Source organism: Pituophis catenifer, unplaced genomic scaffold, assembly GCF_029215685.1.
Source record: "Pituophis catenifer annectens isolate HBS135680 unplaced genomic scaffold, rPitCat1.0.hap2 SCAF_15, whole genome shotgun sequence".
NCBI lineage: Eukaryota > Metazoa > Chordata > Lepidosauria > Squamata > Colubridae > Pituophis > Pituophis catenifer.
In genome coordinates, this window is record NW_027256895.1 from 13,990,355 (window position 1) to 14,014,237 (window position 23,883).

The 23,883-nt window shown below is 44.3% G+C and overlaps 1 protein-coding gene across 1 annotated transcript in view; it reads right to left on the reverse strand.

The window, feature by feature from the left end:
* The window catches only part of PLOD3 (procollagen-lysine,2-oxoglutarate 5-dioxygenase 3), a 69,391-nt gene extending 48,353 nt beyond the window's left edge, over positions 1–21,038 (reverse strand). Inside the window, exon 1 of the mRNA XM_070954762.1 lies at positions 20,901–21,038. Coding sequence (XP_070810863.1) covers positions 20,901–21,009 — 109 coding nt within the window. The 5' untranslated portion in view covers positions 21,010–21,038. The remainder of the gene's footprint in view (positions 1–20,900) is intronic.
* Positions 21,039–23,883: the final 2,845 nt, after the last annotated feature.

Consider the following 23,883-nt stretch of genomic DNA (forward strand, 5'->3'; position numbering starts at 1 on the left):
CCACGTGATTCACTTAACAACGGCAGTGATTTCCTTAACAACCGTGGCAAAAAGGGGTGAACCACTTAATTGCCTTGCTTAGCAACAGAAATTCTGGTGTCGATTGTGGTTGCAACCTGAGGACTACCTAGGCTCAAATATTTTTTCATCATCATCCTCAACTCTGTCCCTCCTTTCTGCCCTGTAAGCAACATTTATTGATTCTTTAGAGTGACAACTCCCTTTTTACAATCCTCTAATCCAGTGGTGGGTTGCTCCTGGTTCGGTCCGGTTCTTGCGAACCGGTAGTAAAAGCGGCGGGAGGCTCCGCCCACCCACCCGGATGTCATAATGGACGATCTGCGCATGCACAGAAACGCGCACGCTCCCATTGCGAACCGGTAGTAAAGGTAAGTAGAACCCACCCCGGCCCTGCTCTAATCCCTTAATTCGAGGTAAAATCGGCGCGACTGGATAGAGCTCAGCATTTACTGGCCGGATGCCCTTCCTGACGCCTATATGGAGTTTGCAGCAGATATTTTTTCTTTGCTCCCCAGACGAGAAACAGTTAAGGATCAGAACATGTTAAAAACACTCTGGAAATATTCTAGTATAAAATAATAAGTAACAGATAAAACCCATGTTAAAATCATAAATTTGGCATCGAATCTGACAGTTGCACATAAATGCTACCGCTACCTCATCACTGGAAGCTTTCAAAGAGAGACTGGACTGCCATCTGTCAGAAATGATGTAGGGCAGGGATGGCTAATCTTTTTGCCATCACATGCCAAAAGCGGGGGGAGCGCAGGGGGGGTCTCACACACGTGTGCCTACACCCATAATTCAATGCGCCACACCCGCCGCACATGCATGTGCGACCCCCCCTCCCTGTGCAACCTCCACTTTTGGCACACGATGGCACGGTGGGCCCAGTAGGCCCATTTTTCGCCCTCTGCAAGCTCCAGAGGCTTTCTTGGAGCCTGGGGAGGGTGAAAATGGCCTCCCCCACACCCTGGAGGCCCTCTGGGGACTGGAAACGGCTCATTTTCTGACTTCCGGTGGGCCCAGAAGGCCCGAAAATCAGCTGGCCGGCGCACGCATGTGCACTGGAGCTGAGCTAGGGCAACGCTCGCGTGCCATAAGTTCGCCATCCTGGATGTAGGGTCTCCTGCTTGGGCAGGAGGTTGGACTAGATGACCTACAAGGTCCCTTCCAGTTCTGTTAATCAGTTAACAGAACTGTTGAGATTGAACTCTCAACCTTCTGAGTGGAAGGCGAGTGATTTTTTTTGTCTTAAAAAAAAAAAAAAAAAAGCACTGGAACTTTGTATTATTTATCCATTTTCTTGGAGGACATTGCCCAGATATTTAAATATTGCAATCCAAGGTTAACATCTAACAGCCTAGAGCTGTAGAAGGGCCCATCAGAAGCTAAGGCCCAGAGACTTTCCTGCATTCTGCCAAGGTTTTAATGCCAACGTGGCTCGTCTCTGAGCAGATGGGCACAGATTTCCAGAAAGCTGGAAAGGTGGAAAATCCACAGGGAAATTCCAAGTCCTTTTGTGGTCTGCAAAAGCCACAAGTGGTACACTTGTTGACAATGTGTACGGCTTGATTCCTGTTCCCAATTAGGCCAATTTTATGTATTGGCACAATGCATTTAGAAGCAGTCCTCGGCTTACGGCCACAATTGATCCCAGAATTTCCGTCGCTAAGCGAGACATTTGTTAAGCGAGTTTCGCTCCGTTTTACGACCTTTCTTGCCGCAGTTGTTAAACGAATCGCTGCCGTTGTTAAGTGAGTAACACGGCTGTTAAGTGAATCTGGCTTCCTCCTTGATTTTGCTCGTCAGAAGGCCGCCAAGACGATCACATGACACACACCCCGGTGTGTCACCGTCATAAATATGAGTCAATTGCCAAACATCTGAATTTTGATCATACGACCACGAGGATCCTGCAATGGTCGTTCAGTGGGGAAAAACGGTCACAAGTCACTTTTTTCGGTGCCATAACTTCGAACAGTCACGAAATGAACTGTTGTAACTCGAGAACTATCTGCAACAATCTGATGTTGCATTACAGGTAGTCCTCAACTTACGACCACACGGAGCCCAAAATTCATGTAAGTGAAACATTTGTTAAGGGAGTTTCGCCTCGTTTTACGACTTTTTATTTTTGTTGCCACGTTCGTGAAGTGAATCGCTGCAGCTGATAAATTAGTAACCCGGTTGTTAAATGAATCTGGCTTTCCCCGTTGACTTTGTTTGTCAGAAGGTTGCAAAAGAAGATCACGTGACCCCAGGACACTGCAACCGTCATAAATGTGAGCCAGTTGTTAAGCATCTGAATGTAAATCACATGACCATGGGGATCAGAGGTGGTATTCAGCCAGTTCAGACCGGTTCGCCCGAACCAGTAGCAGGAATCACTGGTGGGCCCACCCACCCACCCCCGCTCTATGCCATCCTATTTAGGCACGTTGAGGACGGGCGAACCAGTAGTAACATGTGAAACCCACCACTGAGGATGCTGCAAAAGTTGTAACTGTGAAAAATGGTCGCAAGTCACTTTTTTCAGTCCTGTTGTCACTTTGAACGGTGACTACCATGTTTTTCTAGAAAATAAGACCCTGTCTTATATTTTTTTTCGAACCCTGAAATAAGAACTTGGCCTTATTTTGGGGGAGGTCTTATTATTTTGTGGTGCGTGGAGTGAGATGGGATCCTCTTGCCGTCTTACCTGATTTCCAGCTCTTTCTCCCTAACCCTAACCAGAGGAAATGGCGGGGCCCAGCTGCGCATGCATTTAAATATTTTCGGGGGAGGGCTTATTTTCAGGGGACAGCTTATTTTCAGGGGAGGGCTTATTTTCAAGGGAGGGCTTCTTTTCAGGAACGGCTTATTTTCGGGGGAGAGCTTATTTTCAGGGGACAGCTTATTTTCAGGGGAGGGCTTATTTTCAAGGGAGGGCTTCTTTTCAGGAACGGCTTATTTTCGGGGGAGAGCTTATTTTCAGGGAGGACCTATTTTCAGCGGACGGCTTAATTTTCGAGGGAGAGCCTATTTTCAGGGGAGAGCTTATTTTCGGGGGAGAGCTTATTTTCAAGGGAGGGCTTATTTTCAGGAACGGCTTATTTTCGGGGGAGGGCTTATTTTCAGGGGACAGCTTATTTTCAGGGGAGGGCTTATTTTCAAGGGAGGGCTTCTTTTCAGGAACGGCTTATTTTCGGGGGAGAGCTTATTTTCAGGGAGGACCTATTTTCAGCAGACGGCTTAATTTTCGAGGGAGAGCCTATTTTCAGGGGAGAGCTTATTTTCGGGGGAGAGCTTATTTTCAAGGGAGGGCTTATTTTGGGGGGAGGCTTATTTTGGGGGGAGGGCTTATTTTCAGGGGGCGGCATATTTTCGGGGGAGGGCTTATTTTCGGGGGCGGCCTGTTTTCAGGGGATGGCCTATTTTCGGGGAGGCTTATTTTTGGGGGAGGACCTATTTTCGGCGGAGGGTTTATTTTGGGGGGAGGGCTTATTTTCAGGAAAACACGGTAAGTGAACTGTTGTTAAATCAAGGGCTACCTGTATAGCATACATCGCAATCCTCTTGCTGCTCTTTTATCCTGGACGATCAGAGCCATCGGTGCTCCTTGGCTCAGATCTGCATATCTCCCTTTGGCTGTAAGCTTTAAAATGGCATTATGGGAAGCTTCTGGCTAGAAATGTTGGCTTTATCTTTTTTTGCTCTCTGAGAATGCCAGGCCGCGGAGGGCTTCCGGGCCTTCGATAAGTCTTCCATGAATCTGGAATGCAACTTTGGGGAACAGCCAAGGCTGCTGCTTTGGCACACAAGTGCTATTACTGCTGGCACACAACTTTATTACAGCCGAAGGATGAAAAAAACAGACAGGCTTTGTGGAGGGGAGATACTAAGCTGGCAGGAGTAACCAATATCCTAGATCCGTGATGGCGAACCTGTGGCACCTGTAGCCATATCAATGGGTATGCGAGCTCAGCTCCGGAAGCTGGAGGATCTCTGGGGAGGGTAGGGAAGGCTGTTTTCGTCCTCCCCAGACTCCTAGAGAGGCTCTGGAGCCAGGTAAGAGAGAAAAACGGGCCTACTAGGCCACTGCATGCCGGGAGCGGGGGGGGGTGTCACACGTACATGCACGGGGGCAGGGCGCATAGAATTATGGGTGTGGGCACGCACGCGCCCAACCCCCCCGACCCCCGTTCTGGCACGCGATGGTAAAAAGTTAGCCATCACTAACTTTTAGTGCAGCATCACTGCCCTAGATGAAAGGCTCAAGATCCAGATGGATCTTGACAGACTTGAACACTGGGCCCTATATAACAAAATGAAACTCAACTAGAGAAAAGTAAAGTCTTACACTTAGTACACATATAGACTGGGTGAAACCAGGCTTAATAGCAGTAACTGTGAGAGGGAACTTGGAGTCTTAGTGGACAACCAGTCTTAACATGAGCCAGCAGTATGCAGTGGCAGCCAAAAAAGCCAATGCAATCGTAAATTGCATTAATAGAGGGATACAATCAAGATCAAGTGAGGTACTAATACCACTCTATAAAGCCCTAGTAAGATCACACCTAGAGTACTGCATCCAGTTTTGGTCATCACACTATAAAAAAGATGTTGACACTCTAGTAAAAGTGCAGAGAAGAGCAACCAGGATGATTAGGGGACTGGAGGCTAAAACATACGATGAATGGTTACAGGAACTGGGCATGGCTAGTCTAGTGAAGAGAAGGACCAGGGGAGACATGATAGCATCCTTCCAATATTTGAGGGGTTATCAAAAAGAGGAGGGGGTCATGCTATTTTCCAAAACACCCGAAGGCCAGACAAGGAATAATGGATGGAAATTGATCAAGGAGAGATTCAACCTAGAAATAAGGAGAAATTTTCTGACAGTGAGAGCAATCAACCAATGGAACAGAAGTTGCCTTCGGAAGTTGTGGGAGCTTCATCACTGGAGGCTTTCAAGAAGAGATTAGACTGCCATTTGTCAGAAATGGTATAGGGTCTCCTGCTTGGGTGGGGGGTTGGACTAGATGACCTATAAGGTCCCTTCCAACTCTGTTAATCTGTTAAAGATCTGTTAAAGCCCACTACAAGAAGCTCCATCCAGCTTTTTCTTCCCATTCCAATAACCTATTTGTATCTCCTGTAGTAACAGATGATCTGATACCTAGAAAACATTTTAGATTACAAGTCCTACAAATCACATGTTATGGACTGTTTTTGCAGCAGCTGATAGGACCTGAAATTCAGAATACAAGTAGTCCTCGACTTACAACAGTTCATTTAGTGACCATTCAAAGTTACAACGGCATTGGAAAAAGTGACTTCTGACCGTTTTTCACACTTACGACCTTCATAGCATCCCCACGGTCAGTTGATCAAAATTCAGATGCTTGGCAACTGGTTCATACTTACGACCATTGAAATAGTAAAAGACCCAAGGCTCACTAAATTGCACAACTCCCTGGAGCATCTCAATCACCAAACCTCAGAACCCTATATAAATTCATTCACTCATTCAGTCATTTTGTCATCCACCCCAGAAGCATTGCTGCCGTCGCTGAAGTTTCTAGAAACCAAATATGAAGTCAGTCTCCATTTTATTTCCAGCACCTTTCTCCTGGTTTGGAACCGAATCAAATTTTGCTTCCCCCAAATAGTACAATTTTCATCTTCAAAATTAGCCTCTGGTTTTAAAAATACACCCTTCCATTGCCCTATTTTTGCTTTTGCAGATAAAAAAAAAAAGTTATCACTGCATTGGGAAACTGAAGGATCTTTGGTTTTGTTAAGGGGCGGATTTGTGGTTGTTGAGAATGAATCGCAGTAGACCAGAGAAGCTACTCCAAACACATCAAAACAATTTCTGGACATCAACAAGTTGCTCCTTGACAGCCAACCCATTACCAAGTTTCTTTGGCAAACTTTTTAAGCCACTGTTTTTTTCTCTCTTGGAAATGTTTTGAGACTTTTGTCTGTGGAAGAGAATTCCAGAACCAACAATAACATTGTAATCCCGGAGGAATGCAGAATTCAGTATCCGGATTAAAGTGAGAAAAAGCTACGAAGGTCCCATTCGGTGCTCAAGAACCTTAAGAAGCAAGGAAATGGATCATGAGCAAAACTAAGGGAAGGTGGAAGTGTGAAAACAAATGAGATGTTGTTATGCAAGTGTTTCTTTACCAACAGAAGACAATATTTGTAGCTCTGGGTTAAACTAGGGCAGTGCTGGCTAACCTTTTTGCCGTCGCGTGCCGAAAGTGGGGGTCGCGCAGGGGCTCATGCGCGTGCATGCCCACACCCAAAATTCAATGCGCCCTGCCCCCCCCACACGACTCTCCCGCGATCCCCCACTTTTAGCATGTGATGGCACGGTGGGCCCAGTAGGCCCGTTTTTTCGCCCTTCCCAGGCTCCAGAAGCTTGTTTGGAGTCTGGGGAGGGCAAAAACAGCCTTCCCCACCCACCCAGAGGCCCTCCGGAGGCCAGAAACAGCCTGTTTCCTGATTTCTGGTGGGTCCGGAAGGCCCGAAAATCAGGTGGCCAGCGCGCGCATGCACTCGGGAGCTGAGCTAGGGCAATGCTCACATGCCCACAGATATGGCTCTGCGTGCCACCTGTGGCACGTGTGCCATAGGTTCACCATCAGGGAACTATGGGGTCCTTCATCCTCTCTGAGCCCGGTGGTTTTATTGCAGACATTTCACTACCAAACTACCTAACATCATCAGTGCGGTCTGCAAGAAAACCAACAAGCTGAGAGAACAGCGAGGATCCCACAAAGGGGCTTTTTCAAGAGGCAACTGGACTTTCTGGTTTTTCTTTGAAGAGGTTTCACTTCTCATTCATCGTCCACTTGTGGCCTTACTTCCAAGTCGACCCTTGTTCTTTAGCTGTTCCCTTCATCTGGCAACTCTGTGCATGCACACACTGGGAACAGGCTCCAGCTGTTTGTCTGCCTCACTGATGTCTGGCTCCCAAGGCAACTGATAACTGGCAGAGCCCTCATCAGAGCCTTCCCCAGACTCCAGGACTTGCCCATGTTCCTCCCCAACCTCCTCACAGTCCGAATACGCTGCCAGCTCCACTGGCCATTGGCAGGCCACAACACTTGGCCAATAAAGAATTCTATTCTATTCTTAGATGCACAGATGCCATGGTCTAATGGGGCATTGTGGGTAACCCAAACCAGTTTGAATTTTTAAGCCCATCAGTTTAAAAATGTTTTTCCTTGAGTCACCATCAGGGTGGATTTGATATAAATCGAGTTGATTTAAATCGAAATTTAAATCATGATTTAAATCACTAGTAAAAAGGCTTGATTTAAATCAACTCGATTTAAATCATAATTTTTAAAGAGCAACTGTCATCTCTGCTACTCCTTTGACCCACTGTTGACTCACCGATAGTCCCAGTGTTGCAGAATATACAGCCTCATGCTACATAACTAAGCTCCATTTCATGCTGAATAAACTAAATTATTTATGTATCTTAAATAGAGAACTATCTTACGATAGATTTTTACCCCAAGTTTTTTATTAAAATAAATTCAATAAAAATCAAAAAATTCCGATTTAAATCAAAAAATTCTGATTTTTTTGATTTTTTTAAAAAAATCATTGATTTTTATCCACCCTGGTCACCATTGGCTCCTGGTGGACTTCATGGTGTTGTGGTCTGCCAGCAGCCTGTGGAGCTGGCAGCAGAGTCGGACAGTGAGAAGGCTGGGGAGGAACATGGGCCAGTCCTGGAGTCCGGGGAAGGCCCGGATGAGGGCTGTGCATCAGAGGCAGAGATGTGGCCAGGACCATCTGGGAGTGATGTGCGGACTCCAGAGCCCCCAGAGTCAGACAACAGAGAGGCAGAGGAACAGGAAGAACCTGTTCCTAGTGCACACATGTGCAGAGCTGTCAAAAGGCAAGATCAGCTAAAGCAAAAGGGACGACTTGGGAGTAAGGCCAGGAGATGATTGGCCCTTCCCATAAGGCTTAAAAGAGAAACAAAGGCACTTGGGGCCTTTTGCAGGAAAGCAACGTTGCTAACTCTGTTTCCAGTCGGCGTCTCTTGTTTCTTTCTGAACTTTGTGGGGCTTTGCCAGGTAAGGCCTTTGGCAGAGTGTCAAAGAAGATAAAGGTTGGTGATTATCCCGAAGGACTTCTTCCGAAGGACTTGTTATGCAACTAATTGGGACTCAGCTGGGAATGAACGTAATCCTCAGATGTTACAATAAAATAGGTTTATTTGGGACTAATTGTGTCTTGTAATGACTCACTAAGCCTAGGTCGCAACACATGGAGGCATCTCTAGGGTTTTTCTAGAAACAGTCAAGAGGTTCTGTACCACCGAGAATTCTTTCAACTTCCCAAAGCCTACAACTCTGCAACTGCTCTGCAGCTCAAGTACTGACCAGTCCCACCCTGGAGATCAGCTTCAAGATCAGCTAAGGTCAACTTGGTGCTTCCACAGAACTGGACAACCTCGCTTTAAGCTGTCCTCCAGCCAAAGAGATATTTGTTTCAAGCTGGAATGTAGCCTACGTGGTGGTGGAAATTGCTGTTTTTCTCCAGAGCCAGGACAGCTGTCTTCTTCAGACAATCAACTCCCTCTTGCAAACACAAGCAGCTTTCACAAAAAGGAAGTTGCCAGTCCTTTTTAGCCTATTGAGTCATGTCAGTAAAAAATAATTATGCGAAGGGGAAGGGGGAGGGAAGGACAGAAGGAGAAGACATTCGGCGACTGGGAATGCAAAGCAGAGAACTGTCCTCTTTTAAGCCTGCTTTGGCCAGTCTGGCGTGCAATTCGCATGATTCCCCCAATGAGGGGTTGTATTCAAATGTTGAGAACGGATCAAGGAAGCACGGAGACAGACAAGATTGGAAACAGATGAGCGGCAAAACCGAAGCATGCTACTTTCCATTAGCGTTCGCTAATCAAAACCATTCGGTATAGCTCCCCTCAATCCTGTCAAAAAAAAAAAAAAGAACGTCGGATTGAAGAGCATAGGCCGAGAGAAATTATAAAAAAAAAGGGCACGAGAGAAATTATAAAAAAGGGGCAATCTATTTGAGGGGTTGGTTTTCAGGCGGCAAACCAACATGATCTAGGCAGGGATGGGTGTCAAACCAGGGGTGAAATCCAGCAGGTTCTGACAGCTTCTGGAGAAACGGTAGCGGAAATTTTGAGTAGTTCGGAGAACCGGCAAATGCCACCTCTGGCTGGCTGGCCGCAGAGGGGGGTGGGTGGGAATGGAGATTTTTGCAATATCCTTCTACCAGATGTGGGGGGGTGGGAATGAAGATTTTTACAATATCCTTCCCCTGGAGTGAGGTGGGAGTGGAGATTTTTGCAATATCCTTCTACCAGAAGTTGTTCTGCCCCAGCTCTGGATTCCCAAGGATTGTGATACACACTAACGGTCCTTATCAAAGTTATAACATACCAAGAATAAACAAAGTCCGGCAAAGGTTGGCAACCAGCCCAGAAAACAAGATACGATAAGACACTCACTCTCCAAAATGCTCTGTAATAATTACACGTTGTTTCCAGCAAGAAATTACTAACTGCCTGCGACTTAAATAGGCTAAGGGAGTGGCCAATTATCCTCAAACCTTACTCTCAAGGAGACCTCCTCCTCCTGAGTAGCCACTCCTGCCTTTTGGCAGCCCTACGTGCTCGAGCATTGAGGAGAGGCTCCTCCACTTCGCTCTCTCCACTTGAAGGAGCCTCTGGAGGTTCAGCCAATCAGAGCACAGCCAATCCCGCATCCAGAGCACAGCCAAGCCCCCAACCAATCAGAACACACCTCCACCCAATCAGAACACAGCCAAGCTCCCACCCAATCAGTTCACACCCCCACTGGCAGTTAAAAGGAAGAAACAGCTGCGATCACACATTGCTCCTAGAAGCACGAAGCCGAAAACACCAGCCTGAAGATGACGAATGAGACTTCGTCGAAATGTCGCCAACACACTTCCAATTCTACACGGGAGAAAACCCGAATAACCAATTATGGGATTTCACTGAACTAGGGCTGCAGGAAAATCTTGGTTTATGTAGGAAGAACCTGGCTAAAGAGAAATACATACATACATACATACATACATACATACATACATACATACATATTTAACAAACTTATCTAAAAATAGTTTGGGCTAAATTGATTAATGGCATATAAAGGCAGAGATCTCTGTAATGGTAATTTAATACTCTGACGATGTCAGCAGATGGCTGACAAAAGCTTAGTAAAATAAAATTTTAATTCTTTTAAAATTTTAAAATCTTAAAGTTCCGGAGTTCGCAGCAAACATGTATGTATGTATGTATGTATGTCTTATTTTGGGGAAAACACGGTGGATGGATAGATAGATAGATAGATAGATAGATAGATAGATAGATAGATAGATCTATAAGAAAATAGATAGATATACACCGTGTTTCCCCAAAAATAAGACTCTGTCTTATATTGTTTTGAACCCTGAAATAAGCGCTTGGCCTTATTTTCGAGAAGGTCTTATTATTTTGGGGTGCATGGAGCAAGACGGGGCTCCTCTTGCTGTCTTACCTGATTTCCAGCTCTGTCTCCCTATCCCTAACCAGAGGAAATGGTGGAGACAGGCTGCACACGCATTTAAATACTTTCGGGGAGGGCATGCACTCAAAAGCCCGATTGGGCTTATTATCCAGGGAGGTCTTATTTTCGGGGAAACAGGGTTTGTGTATATATGCAAGTTTTGGTATATTCGGGTCTTTTCCTATTTATAAAGAGACGGCAGCTCCGATCACGCTTTCCTCGCACAAGCACGAAGCCGAAGATACCAGCCTGAAGATGACGAGTGGGACCTCGTCGAAATGTCGCCAAGATACGATCAATCTTATACGGGAAAAGACCCGAATACACCAAAACTTGTATACCTCTACCCGTGAAAATCTACGAAAACAAAAGATAGTAAAAGATGTGTAAATAATATGGAATAATGAAAATGAAATGTAATAACTAGGAGTAATAATATTATGTTTATTTGTATTGAAATGTATGATACCCAGGTATCACGCCATTCACGCACTGATATGTATAAACAACGTAAAATAAAATAAAAACTTGAATTGAAAAGAAGAAAAAGAAAATGAGGATGGGTGGACTCAAACCTCATCGCAGCTCGTATTCTCTACTTTCAATTCACACCGTCAGCCAAAGTCGGGAAAGATACCAATTGGGATCTAAAAAGCTCTCCTTTCATCTCAAAAGTAATCATCAGTTCAGCCAAAGGCAGGGTTCAAAGAAATGATAATTTCCTAAGTAGCATATGCAAAGCTGGAAGGCATTATAAAACAAACCCCAGACAAAATATTTCATCAGGATAAGCCAAAACTTTCTATTTTCTTCTTTCATTTTTTCTGGACCTTCTAGCTCAGTGTTTCTCAACCTTGACGATGTTAAGATGTGTGGACTTCAACTCCCAGAATCCCCCAACCAACTGTTCTGACTTAGGCTTCCTTAGAAAGTATACACTACAAACATAGTCCCGGCAAATCTCTTTAATTCAAATGGCTGTGAATTATTGTCATTCCCAGTCCGAAAGGCTTCTCAAACCATCTATCAGGGGTCTGTTTGCTTCCTGCAAAAGCTCACGTAACCATTCACTTCTCTTTTATGTCTTATGGGAGAGGCCAATCATCTCCAAGCCTTACTCCCAAGTCGACCCTGCTGTTGTGGTCCGCTAGCAGCCTGAGGAGCTGGCAGTGGAGTCGGATAGCGATGAGGCTGAGGAAGAACACAGGCCAGTCCTGGAGGCTGGGGAAGGCCCGGATGAGGGCTCTGAGTCAGAGGCAGAGATGGGGCCAGGGCCATCAGGGAGTGAGGTGCGGACTCCGAAGCCTCCAGAGGCTGACAGTAGAGAGGCAGAGGAACAGGAGGAGCCTGTTCCTAGTGCACACATGAGAAGAGCTGCCAGAAGGCAGGAGCAGCTACAGCAAAGAGGACGATTCGGGAGTAGGGCCAAGAGATGATTGGCCCCTCCCATAAGGCTTAAAAGATCAGCAACGGCTCTTGGGCTCTTTGTCGGAAAACAACGTTGATAGACTTGTTCTTGTCTTGCTGCACTTATCTCTGGTCGGCGTCTTCTGCTTCTGAACTTTTGCCAAGAGAAGCCTTTGGCAGTTTGCCTAATTATACCAAGGTTGGTGATTAGACTGAAGAATTGTGTTAAGAAGAACTTGTTTTAATTTAGTTTGGACTACGCTGAGAATGAGTTAATTCTCAGCTGTTCTAATAAAGTCTGTTTGCTTTGGAACTGTTTATGTCTAATACTACTTTCTTGGGCCTAGGTCACAATACCTGTTCTCTTAATTGTTCCTGTCTTCTGGCAGCTCTGCGCCTGGGCACACTGGGAACAGGCTCACACTGTTCTTCTGCCTCACACCGGCAGACTCCGCCAGACTCCGGAGGCAGCAAAGAACTACCAGATGGCCTTGGCCCCTCTCTTTGCCTCAACTCAGACCCCTCATCCAAGCCTTCCCGAGACTCCAGGACTGGCCCACGTTCCTCTCCAACCTCTTCACTGTCCGACTCTGCTGCCAGCTCTGCCACAACACCAACAAAGCTGGCTGGGGAATTCTGGGAGTTGAAGCCCACACATTTAAAATTGGCCAAGGTTTGAGAACGAATGTTCTAGTTCAAGGGTGTCAAACCCAATGTCAGACTTCGATGCTATCTCAAAATAAATGAATTTCCAAACTGCCAATCTTTAAGGAAATCTTTTCTTTATTCGAGCACAGCAACCGGATCATGACTCGATGCGGACAAGACTGACCTTTTGCCCCCCCAATCCCTCCCTTTCCGATCCCCAATTCTCTGCTTCTCATTGACTATCTTCCAAGTCACTCTCCAGACTTCTTGTCTCGTCATTTCACAGGAATGTCTCCCCCCTCCTCATTTCCACGATGACCGGGCTTCAAAGGGATTTAGCAGGCAAAAGTTCAGAGCTTATCTCTCCTCTTTATGCCAGCGCTGAGGCGCTGACACTCAATTTCATTGAGGGCCACATCAGGGTTGTGTTTTAACCTAGGGGGGACAGGTGGATGTGGCCAGAGTGGGCGTAGCCAGCTCAACGTCACTCATGTCGGGGGCTCCTGTGGTGGCCGAAGCACTCTGACAGTGAAAACAGAGCTCGGGAGGGCCACACGCAGCTGTCCCAAGCTCCGTTTTCACTGGAGAGGCACCATGGGCCGGTCCTTTGTTGTTTCCAAGGTGGCCCTGTGGCCCAGATCTAAGCACCCCGCAGGCCGGATCCAGCTCGCGGGCCTTGAGTTTGACTCCTCTAGTCTAGTTGGTCAATATTAGATTACGACATTCCTGGGGGGGGGTGTTGTTTTTTTTAAAAAAGATCCATCGAAGTTATGAAATACTGAGTTCTGGGAACTTTTATTTATGAAATTCAGTAAATTTTGTCTTTCTTTGCCGACACTTTTATCAAGTTTAGCTTCAGGAGTTCAAGAATTGTGTTCCATTGTGAATATGTGATATGGGATGTATTTTATCAATGGCGGGAGAATAAAAAAGGAGTTTGGAAATGAAGAAGATTAAAGAGAAAGTAAAAATAGATTAAGACAAAGATGTAAATAAAAAGGAAATTGTTAGTATATACATAATGAGAATATAGATGTTCGATGTTAACAGGTATTATTATCATAAGTTATTAAGAAGAAAATGGAGAGCTTGATAACGTTTAAATCAGGGTGGATTTGATTTAAATCGAGTTGATTTAAATCACAATTTAAATCATGATTTAAATCACTAGTAAAAAGGCTTGATTTAAATCAACTCGATTTAAATCATAATTTTTAAAGAGCAACTGTCATCTCTGCTACTCCTTTGACCCACTGTTGACTCACCGATAGTCCCAGTGTTGCAGAATATACAGCCTCATGCTACATAACTAAGCTCCATTTCATGCGGAATAAACTAAATTATTTATGTATCTTAAAGAGAAAACTATCTTACGATAGATTTTTACCCCAAAAGTTTTTTATTAAAATAAATTCAATAAAAATAAAAAAATCCGATTTAAATCAAAAAAATCCAATTTAAATCAAAAAAATCTGATTTTTTTGATTTTTTTAAAAAATCATTGATTTTTATCCACCCTGGTTTAAATGTATAATATACTATAATATTAAGCTTAGCGAAGTAATGTTAAGTGAATGCGAATGATATATATATATATTGTGTTCTGTTGTTCTTGCAGTACTCTGATGGCCAATTGGGCCCCCAGAAGACCAAACTTTAACTGAAGTAGTCCTCAACTTACAACAGTTCGGTGAGTGTCTTTTCAAAGTTACAACGGCACTGAAAAAAAGTGACTTAGTACGACGATTCTTCCCAGTGACGACCTTTCCAACATCCCCTCCAGTTGTGGTTGCTCCCGGTTCTGTCCGGTTATATAGAACCGGTAGTAAAACTGGCAGGAGGCTCCGCCCACTTGCCACGACATCATCAATGGTCATCTGCGCATGCACAGAAGCAAGCAAGCGCTCCTGCTGCAAACCAGTAGTAAAGGTAAGTAGAACCCATCCCTGATCCAGTGGTGAAATGTAAAATTTGTTACTACCGGTTCTGTGGGCGTGATTTGGTGTGTGTGTGGGGGGGTTAATATGACTAAGTGGGCGTGGCCAACTTTTTTTTCTTTTAAAACCATTTTTTCTCTTCAGCTGAAGAGGTTGTAAAAAAAATGCTTTTAAAGCCTCTGACGATCCCAGCTGATTTGCCTGATCTGTAGAGACTTTTTTTTTTAAAGCCTCTGACGATCCCAGCTGACTTGCCTGATCGGCAGAGGCTTTTTGCTTTTTTTTAAAAGCCTCTGACGATCCCAGCTGATTTGCCTGATCGGCAGAGGCTTTTTTCTTTTTTTTTTAAAAGCCTCTGACGATCCCAGCTGACTTGCCTGATCGGCAGAGGCTTTTTTCTTTTTTTTAAAAGCCTCTGATGATCCCAGCTGATTTGCCTGATCGGCAGAGGCTTTTTTCTTTTTTTTAAAAGCCTCTGACGATCCCAGCTGATTTGCCTGATCGGCAGAGGCTTTTTTCTTTTTTTTTAAAGCCTCTGACGATCCCAGCTGACTTGCCTGATTGGCAGAGGCTTTTTTCTTTTTTTTAAAAGCCTCTGACGATCCCAGCTGATTTGCCTGATCGGCAGAGGCTTTTTTCTTTTTTTTTTTAAAGCCTCTGACGATCCCAGCTGAGCCGCGCAATCATCAGAGGCTATTTTTTTTTTTACTTTTAAAAGCATTTTTTCGGTCAAAGATGTAGAAAAAATGCTTTTTAAAATAAATAAAAAAGCCTCTGATGATTGCGCGGCTCAGCTGGGCAATGAGGGTGGGAGGGCAGGGATTTTTGCTACCGGTTCTCCGAACCACCCGCCTCCATCGCTACCGGATCGGGCGTTCCGGTCTAAACCGGGAGCATTTCACCCTTGCCCTGATCCCCATGGTCATGTGATCACAGGGTGGATAAAAATCAATGCTTTTTTTTAAAAAAATAAAAAAAAAAATCAGATTTCTTTGATTTAAATCGGATTTTTTTGATTTAAATCGGATTTTTTTGATTTTTATTGAATTTATTTTAATAAAAAACTTTTGGGGTAAAAAAATCTATCGTAAGATAGTTTTCTATTTAAGATACATAAATAATTTAGTTTATTCCGCATGAAATGGAGCTTAGTTATGTAGCATGAGGCTGTATATTCTGCAACACTGGGACTATCGGTGAGTCAACAGTGGGTCAAAGGAGTAGCAGAGATGACAGTTGCTCTTTAAAAATTATGATTTAAATCGAGTTGATTTAAATCAAGCCTTTTTACTAGTGATTTAAATCATGATTTAAATTGTGATTTAAATCAACTTGATTTAAATCAAATCCACCCTGTGTGATCATAATTCAGATACTTGGCAACTGGTTCACATTTATGACCGTGACGGGGGTCTCAAGGCATGTGATCCCCTTTTGCAACTCTCTGACAAGCAAAGTGAAAGTCAGATTCACTTAACAACCATATAATAACTGTGTAATCCTGCTAAGTTTCCAGAAACACTAGCTCGAACTTCATTTCAATTAAAATCTGACCCTAAAAGTCAACCTTAAGTCTTCCAAAAAAACCCAGATACGGATTGGATTTCTGCTCCAACTGAGCAATCAGAGTTATGTTCCAATTCACAGTGCCAAAACTCTGCCCCCCTCCCCACACACACAACAGCTGTACTATTTTAACCCAAACACCCTTCTCGATTTACTAACTGGTTTGACTTGTTCCTTTCTCCATCCCTTTTCTCAAATGAACCATCGTATCTCTGTGATGGCTGCTAACTTGCCGTACCATTTAGAAGCCCACCTTCCTGCTCAGCATGGCTAACTTTGCAAAATCCAAAATTCATTTTATCTTCACATTGAAGCGGGATTTTCCAAGATTCAGGTCATTAAGAAAATCCATCGGTGACCGACACTTTGTAGAGATAATGACAGCTAGAAAGTGGATCCTCCATAATCAGGAGCAGTATTACCTCTAAATCTCATTTCTACATTGACGCAAGAAAAACCAAAATGCACAGGTGGAGCATAGGTGGTACCACACTCAATAGTAGTAACTGTGAGAGGGATCTTGGAGTCCTTAGTGGACAATCATTTAAATAGGAGCCAGCCATGTGTAGCAGCTGCCAAAAAAGCCAACACAGATCTGGGCTGCATAAACAGAGGGATAGAATCAAGATCACTGGAAGTGTTAATACCACTTTATAATGCCTTAGTAAGGCCACACTTGGAATACTGCATCCAGTTTTGGTCGCCACGATGTAAAAAAGACGCTGAGACTCTAGAAAGAGTGCAGAGAAGAGCAACAAAGATGATTAGGGGGACTGGAGGCTAAAACATATGAAGAACGGTTGCTGGAACTGGGTATGTCTAGTTTAATGAAAAGAAGGACTAGGGGTGACATGATAGCAGTCTTCCAATATCTCAGGGGCTGCCACAAAGAAGAGGGAGTCAAGCTATTCTCCAAAGCACCTGAGGGCAGGACAAGAAGCAATGGGTGGAAACTAATCAAGGGGAGAAGCAACCTACAACTAAGGAGAGATTTCCTGACAGTTAGAACAATTAAATCAGAGGAACAACTTGCCTCCAGAAGTTGTGAATGCTCCAACACTGGAAGTTCTTAAGAAGATGTTGGATAACCATTTGTCTGAAGTGGTGTACGGTTTCCTGCCAGGGCAGGGGGTTGGACTAGAAGACCTCCAAAGTCCCTTCCAACTCTGATATTCTATTCTATTCTATTCTATTCTATTCTATTCTATTCTATTCTATTCTATTCTATTTTCTATTCTATTCTATTTTCTATTCTATTCTATTCTATTCTATTTATTCTATTCTATTTTCTATTCTATTCTATTCTATTCTATTCTATTCTATTCTATTCTATTCTATTCTATTCTATTCTATTCCATTCCATTCCATTCCATTCCATTCCATTCCATTCCATTCCATTCTACTCTAAGTATTCTATTCTATTCTATTCTATTCTATTCTATTCTATTCTATTCTATTCTATTCTATTCCATTCCATTCCATTCCATTCCATTCCATTCCATTCTACTCTAAGTATTCTATTCTATTCTATTCTATTCTATTCTATTCTATTCTATTCTATTCTATTCTATTCTATTCTATTCTACTCTATTATTCTACTCTACTCTATAACTCTACTCTACCCTACCCTACCCTACCCTACCCTACCCTACTCTATTTCCATTCCTATTCCTATTCCTATTCCTATTCCTATTCCTATTCCTATTCTATTCCAGTCATTTGATTCCTTCAGAACCTATTGGAGGTTTCTCAGAAAGTCCCGTTAGATGTCTGCCACCGTCTTCCTTTTACTTCTGCTGCTCCCAATTTTTTTTCTCTTAATAGCAGATGAAAGCCACATCCCTCAGCAAACGCCACAAATGCACCTCTTACCGTCATTTTCCTCTCTGCCAACTCAAACACGTCCAGTCGGCCTACAATGTTTATCCTGGCTTCTGAATCTGCCCACTACAGGTCGCCAGGGTGGATAAAAATCAATGATTTTTTTTAAAAAAATCAAAAAAAAAATCAGATTTTTTTGATTTAAATCGGATTTTTTTTTATTTTTATCGAATTTATTTTAATAAAAAACTTTGGGGGTAAAAATCTATCGTAAAAAATCTGTCATACTAAGTCACTTTTTTTCAGTGCTGTTGTAACTTTGAAAAGACACTAACCGAACTGTTGTAAGTTGAGGACTACTTCAGTTAAAGTTTGGTCTTCTGGGGGCCCAATTGGCCATCAGAGTACTGCAAGAACAACAGAACACAATATATATATATATCATTCGCATTCACATAACATTACTTCGCTAAGCTTAATATTATAGTATATTATACATTTAAACCAGGGTGGATAAAAATCAATGATTTTTTTAAAAAAATCAAATTTTTTTGATTTAAATTGGATTTTTTTGATTTAAATCGGATTTTTTTGATTTAAATCGGATTTTTTTATTTTTATTGAATTTATTTTAATAAAAAACTTTTGGGGTAAAAATCTATCATAAGATAGTTTTCTATTTAAGATACATAAATAATTTAGTTTATTCAGCATGAAACGGAGCTTAGTTATGTAGCATGAGGCTGTATATTCTGCAACACTGGGACTATCGGTGAGTCAACAGTGGGTCAAAGGAGTAGCAGAGATGACAGTTGCTCTTTAAAAATTATGATTTAAATCGAGTTGATTTAAATCAAGCCTTTTTACTAGTGATTTAAATCATGATTTAAATCAACTCGATTTAAATCAAATCCACCCTGCAGGTCGCCCTCGGCTTATGACCACAATTAATCCCCAAATGTCTGCTGTTAAGGGAGCTTTCGGCCCATCTTACGACCTTGCTTGCCCCCCCCGTTGTTAACTGAATCGTTGATGTTGCTAAGCTAGCCGCAAGGCTGCGAAGTGACTCTGGCTTTCCCCATTGACTTTGTTTGTCAGAAGGTCTCAAATGACTATGGGGACACAGCCACGGTCATAAGTATGAACCAGTTGCCAAAGCCTCTGAGTTTTGATGACACGATCGTGGGGATGTTGCAAAGGTCGTAACTGGGAGGGAAATGGCCATAAGTCACTTTTTTCAGCACCGTTGAAGGCCCTCTCAACCTTAAGCTGCCCAAATTGTCCAGCTTCATCCAAATAGGAGGTGAGCTTTCTACAGCAGGGGTGTCAAAACTGGATTTATTCGAGGGCCAGATCAGCATTGTAGTTCTCCGCGGGCCGGCTGGGAGGTGGAAGTAGAGGTGGGATTCATCCGGTTCGCACCGGTTCAGACAAACCGGTTGTGGGTGGGGTGGGGTGGGGTGGGCCCAGCCACCCAGCCCCAGCTGCATATCGTGCTATTTAGGCACATTTTTGAGGCCGGGTGCATGTGTGGAAAGTACGCGAGGCGAGCAAAGCGCATGTGCGGAAGGCCGGGAGCATGCGCGGACAGCGCATGCGTGAAGTGAGCGTGCGCACGGCGAACTGGTAGTAAAGGTAAGTGAAACCCACCTCTGGGTGGGTGCACGGAACAGACGCCTCCTGCCAGCCAAAACTAACCCGCCGCCCCCCCCTCACAGCAGAGTGTTGCAGGAGGCTGTCCAGGCCGAAAACGGGGCGCACGGGGCCCTCGCGCGGCCCCTCAGTGCCCCATTTTGGCTTCCAGAGGCATCGCAAACCGGTCATTTGCTATTTCCAGGCCCTGCGGGCCAGATTTAAGCACCCCGCAGGCCAAATCCAGCCCGCGAGCCTTCGAATTTGACACCCCTTTTCTACAGCGACCAATTCACGTGTAACTTCCAGACAGAGGCAACCTGGTGCCCTCCCAGACACATTGGCCCCTTAATTCCCAGAAGTCCCCTCTCCCCAAACGACAATGTTAGGGAGGATTCTGGGAATGAGAAAAGCATTACAGGTAGTCCTCGGTTTACCACAGCCCGTTTAGCGACCGTTTGGAGTTACGACAAACACTGGAAAAAAAGTGACTTCTCACACTTACGACCGATGCATTCCCCATGATCATGCGATCAAAATCCAGACACTCGACTCCCGACTCATATTTACGACAGTGGCGGCAATGTCCCGTAGAGGTCATGCGATCCCCCCCTCCCCGCTTTTGCGACCTTCTGACAAGCAAAGTCAAGGGGGGCGGGACCGGATTCGCTTAACAACCGTGTTTACTCACTGAACGACTGGGGTGATTCACTGAAAAACTCAACTTAACCAATTTCTCACTTTAGCCACCTAAATTTTGAGCTCAAGTTGCCCTCCTCAATTGAGGACTAACCTTGTCTATTTAGAAAGCTCCTGGATCAGCGATCTTTCTCCCCACCCCACCCCCATCCTAGGGATGGCTTAGGATCTCTCCTTCCTTGCCCGGATCTCTCTTTTCTTTTCACTTTTCAAAGTTACAGCAAAGTGATAAGGTAGACTCCGATAAGGAACGCGGAGGCAGACTCGATCCGGGCTTGGCGTTCTCTCCTCGGTCCGCAACCGCTAGGCTGATGGGGACCCATTCCTGGGAGTGAAACCGATTATTCTGCCACTGCGGAGCCAAAGCGGTGACTCGTGTGAACGGGCTCTTTGGAAGACCCGATTTCCTTAACTGATCCTTCATCGATCTCTCCGGTTCCAAGCCAAGGATTCCGTGCACGCAAACCCCTCTCCTTCCCCTTTTCTCCCTCCTGCCCCCCCCTCCATCCAAGCTACCGGGGACCGGTCGCTTCTGCCCTCCCCTCCCGCGCCCCCCCACACAGCCTGATCCCTGCCCGATCCTCAGCGCTGCGCCCTTCCTTACCGGGATCCACGCTTTCCCGCTTGCCTTCGCTGCCCGCAGAGACGCCCACCGCCGCCAAGGCGGCCAGCGCCAGGGCGGCGCGCAAGGTCAGGATCGCTCGCAGCTCCATATGAGCTCAGAAGCACCGAGCGCCGAGAAGCGACTGGAAGTGTGTCGGGGGTCCCCGCCCGGGTTTGGCTCGCTCTCGCGAGCGGTCGAGCTTTGGGAAAGGGATCTCAAGCTCCTCCCGATCGCAAAGCCAATCGCTGGGCGGGGATCCACCTCTAAAAGGGGTAGGCTTAGCCCTGCGTTGGAATGGGGTGGATGGGTGGGGGTATCCTATCCTCCTTCCCCCCCCCATCCCAAATACGTGCAAACCTCCGTTCTACCTCCCCGCCTAAGGGAAGATCAAAGGGGAAACAAACGTTCCAAAGCCTAAGGGGAGATCAAAGGGAAATCAACGTTCCAAAAGGGAAAGTCCTTTTTCCCTTTCCCCTGCGCGCGCGTTCCATTCTTGATTTTGACGCCTCTCTTCTTTTTTCTCAATGGGGAATTCGGCGCCTGGACATCCAACCAATCGGAACCTCGCGAGAAGGTTCGGCCAACCAGAACAGGGGGTGGGGGGGGACTTCCCCCCCAAAAAAACCCTTCCCTCGGCAAGCCAATGAAGAGTCTGGAAAGTTCGGGAGAGCCGAAGAAAGGGGCGGGAGGGAGGAGAAAGAAAGAAAGAAAGAAAGAAAGAAAGAAAGAAAGAAAGAAAGAAAGAAAGAAAGAAAGAAAGAAAGAAAGGAAGGAAGGAAGGAAGGAAGGAAGGAAGGAAGGAAGGAAGGAAGGAAAGAAAGAAAGAAAGAAAGAAAGAAAGAAAGAAAGAAAGAAAGAAAGAAAGAAAGAAAGAAAGAAAGAAAGAAAGAAGAGGGAGGGAGGAAGAGAGAGAGAAAGAAAGAAAGAAAGAAAGAAAGAAAGAAAAGAAAGAAAGAAAGAAAGAGGGAGGAGAAAAAGAAAGAAAGAAAGAAAGAAAGAAGAGGGAGGGAGGGAGGAAGAGAGAGAGAGAAAGAAAGAAAGAAAGAGGGAGGGAGGGAGAAAAAGAAAGAAAGAAAGAAGAGGGAGGGAGGAAGAGAGAGAGAGAGAGAAAGAAAGAAAGAAAGAGGGAGGGAGGGAGAAAAGAAGAAAGAAAGAAAGAAAGAAAGAAAGAAAGAAAGAAAGAAAGAAGAGGGAGGGAGGGAGGAAGAGAGAGAGAGAGAGAAAGAAAGAAAGAAAGAAAGAGGGAGGGAGGGAGAAAAAGAAAGAAAGAAAGAAAGAAAGAAAGAAAGAAAGAAAGAAAGAAAGAAAGAAAAGGAAAGGAGCTGGAAAAGATCTGTGTTTGAGGAGTTTTGTCGTGGGGATATAGGGTTACGGGGCATTTCCACGCGTGGCAGCTCCCTCCGGCTGGGGGGAGATGCTTAGACCCAGTCCAGACCCCGGTTATTAATAATCTTTAATGTTTAATTCTTTAATGTTTAATATCCTTTAATGTTTAATTAATATCCTTTAATTTCCTAGTATGATTTGATTGCTTATCTGTACCCTATGACTGTCATTAAGTGTTGTACCTTATGATTCTTGATGAATGTATCTTTTCTTTTATGTACACCAAGACAAATTCCTTGTGTGTCCAATCACACTTGGCAATAAAGAATTCTATTCTATTCTATTCTATTCTATTCTATTCTATTCTATTTCTATTCTATTCTATTCTATTCTATTCTATTCTTTGCAACTTATATTGTTTGGATTGTTTCCTAGTATGATTTGATTGCTTATTAGTATCCTACAACTATCACTAACTGTTATTTATTTATTTATTTATTTATTTTATTTATTTATTTTATTTTATTACTATACCACCCTTCTCCTGCGGGACTCAGGGCAGTGTACAGCCAAGATAAAACATAGCATATAAAATTTAAAAAACATTTTAAAAAACAATTAAATAATTTTGGCCCAAGTTTAAAACAACCCAATTAAAACCAAATTCAAATTAAAAACTGAGAGGATGGGATCAAGCCAGCCCAGCTAGATGGAATAAGTGTGTTTTCAGGGCCCGACGAAAAGTCCAGAGGTCTGATATCGTGCGTATCTCAGGGGGCAGGTCATTCCAGAGGGCAGGTGCTGCCACAGAGAAGGCTCTCCCCCTGGGGGTCGCCAGCCGGCACTGTCTGGCCAACGGCACCCTGAGGAGGCCCTCTCTGTGTGAGCGAACCGGTCGGTGGGAGGCTATTGGCGGCAGAAGGCGGTCTTGCAAATACCCCGCCCCTTAGCCATGGAGCGTTTTAAAGGTGGTCACCAACACCTTGAAGCGCACCCGGAAGACCACAGGAAGCCAGTGCAGCTCGCGCAGGAGAGGTGTTATATATTTATGTAAGTGTTATATATTTATAAATATTTTTTTTCTTTATGTACACAGAGCATATGCACCAAAAATTCCTTGTGTGTCCAATCACGCTTGGCCAATAAAGAATTCCTATTCTATTCTATTCTATTCTATTCTATTCTATTCTATTCTATTCTATTCTATTCTATTCTATTCTATTCTATTCTATTCTATACTATTCTATACTATTCTATTCCATTGCATTGCATTGCATTGCATTGCATTGCATTGCATTACATTACATTACATTACATTACATTCCCTTGTCTGCTCGTAAATATTAGGAATGTGTGATGCTGCGATTCTCGGATCGCTTCTTTAACAGGAAGCCCCATCAATCTCTAGTCTAGAGTGACCTGTCCCTGCCTGAATATCCAAATATTTGGAGAGGGATGAGATAAGGGCTTGCAGGAAATTATTTGGTGATCAGCGTTGCTTTGCTTGCAAAACAATTTATTTTACTGTAATCAGCTCATGAGTTGGTAAATACAGTACAGTAATTCCGTAGTCCTTGGGAATTTGAGGGGGGGATGCAAGTTTTAAAGAAATGCAATAAAAACTGAAACCCTGGTACTGTAGCCTGAGCAGAATAGG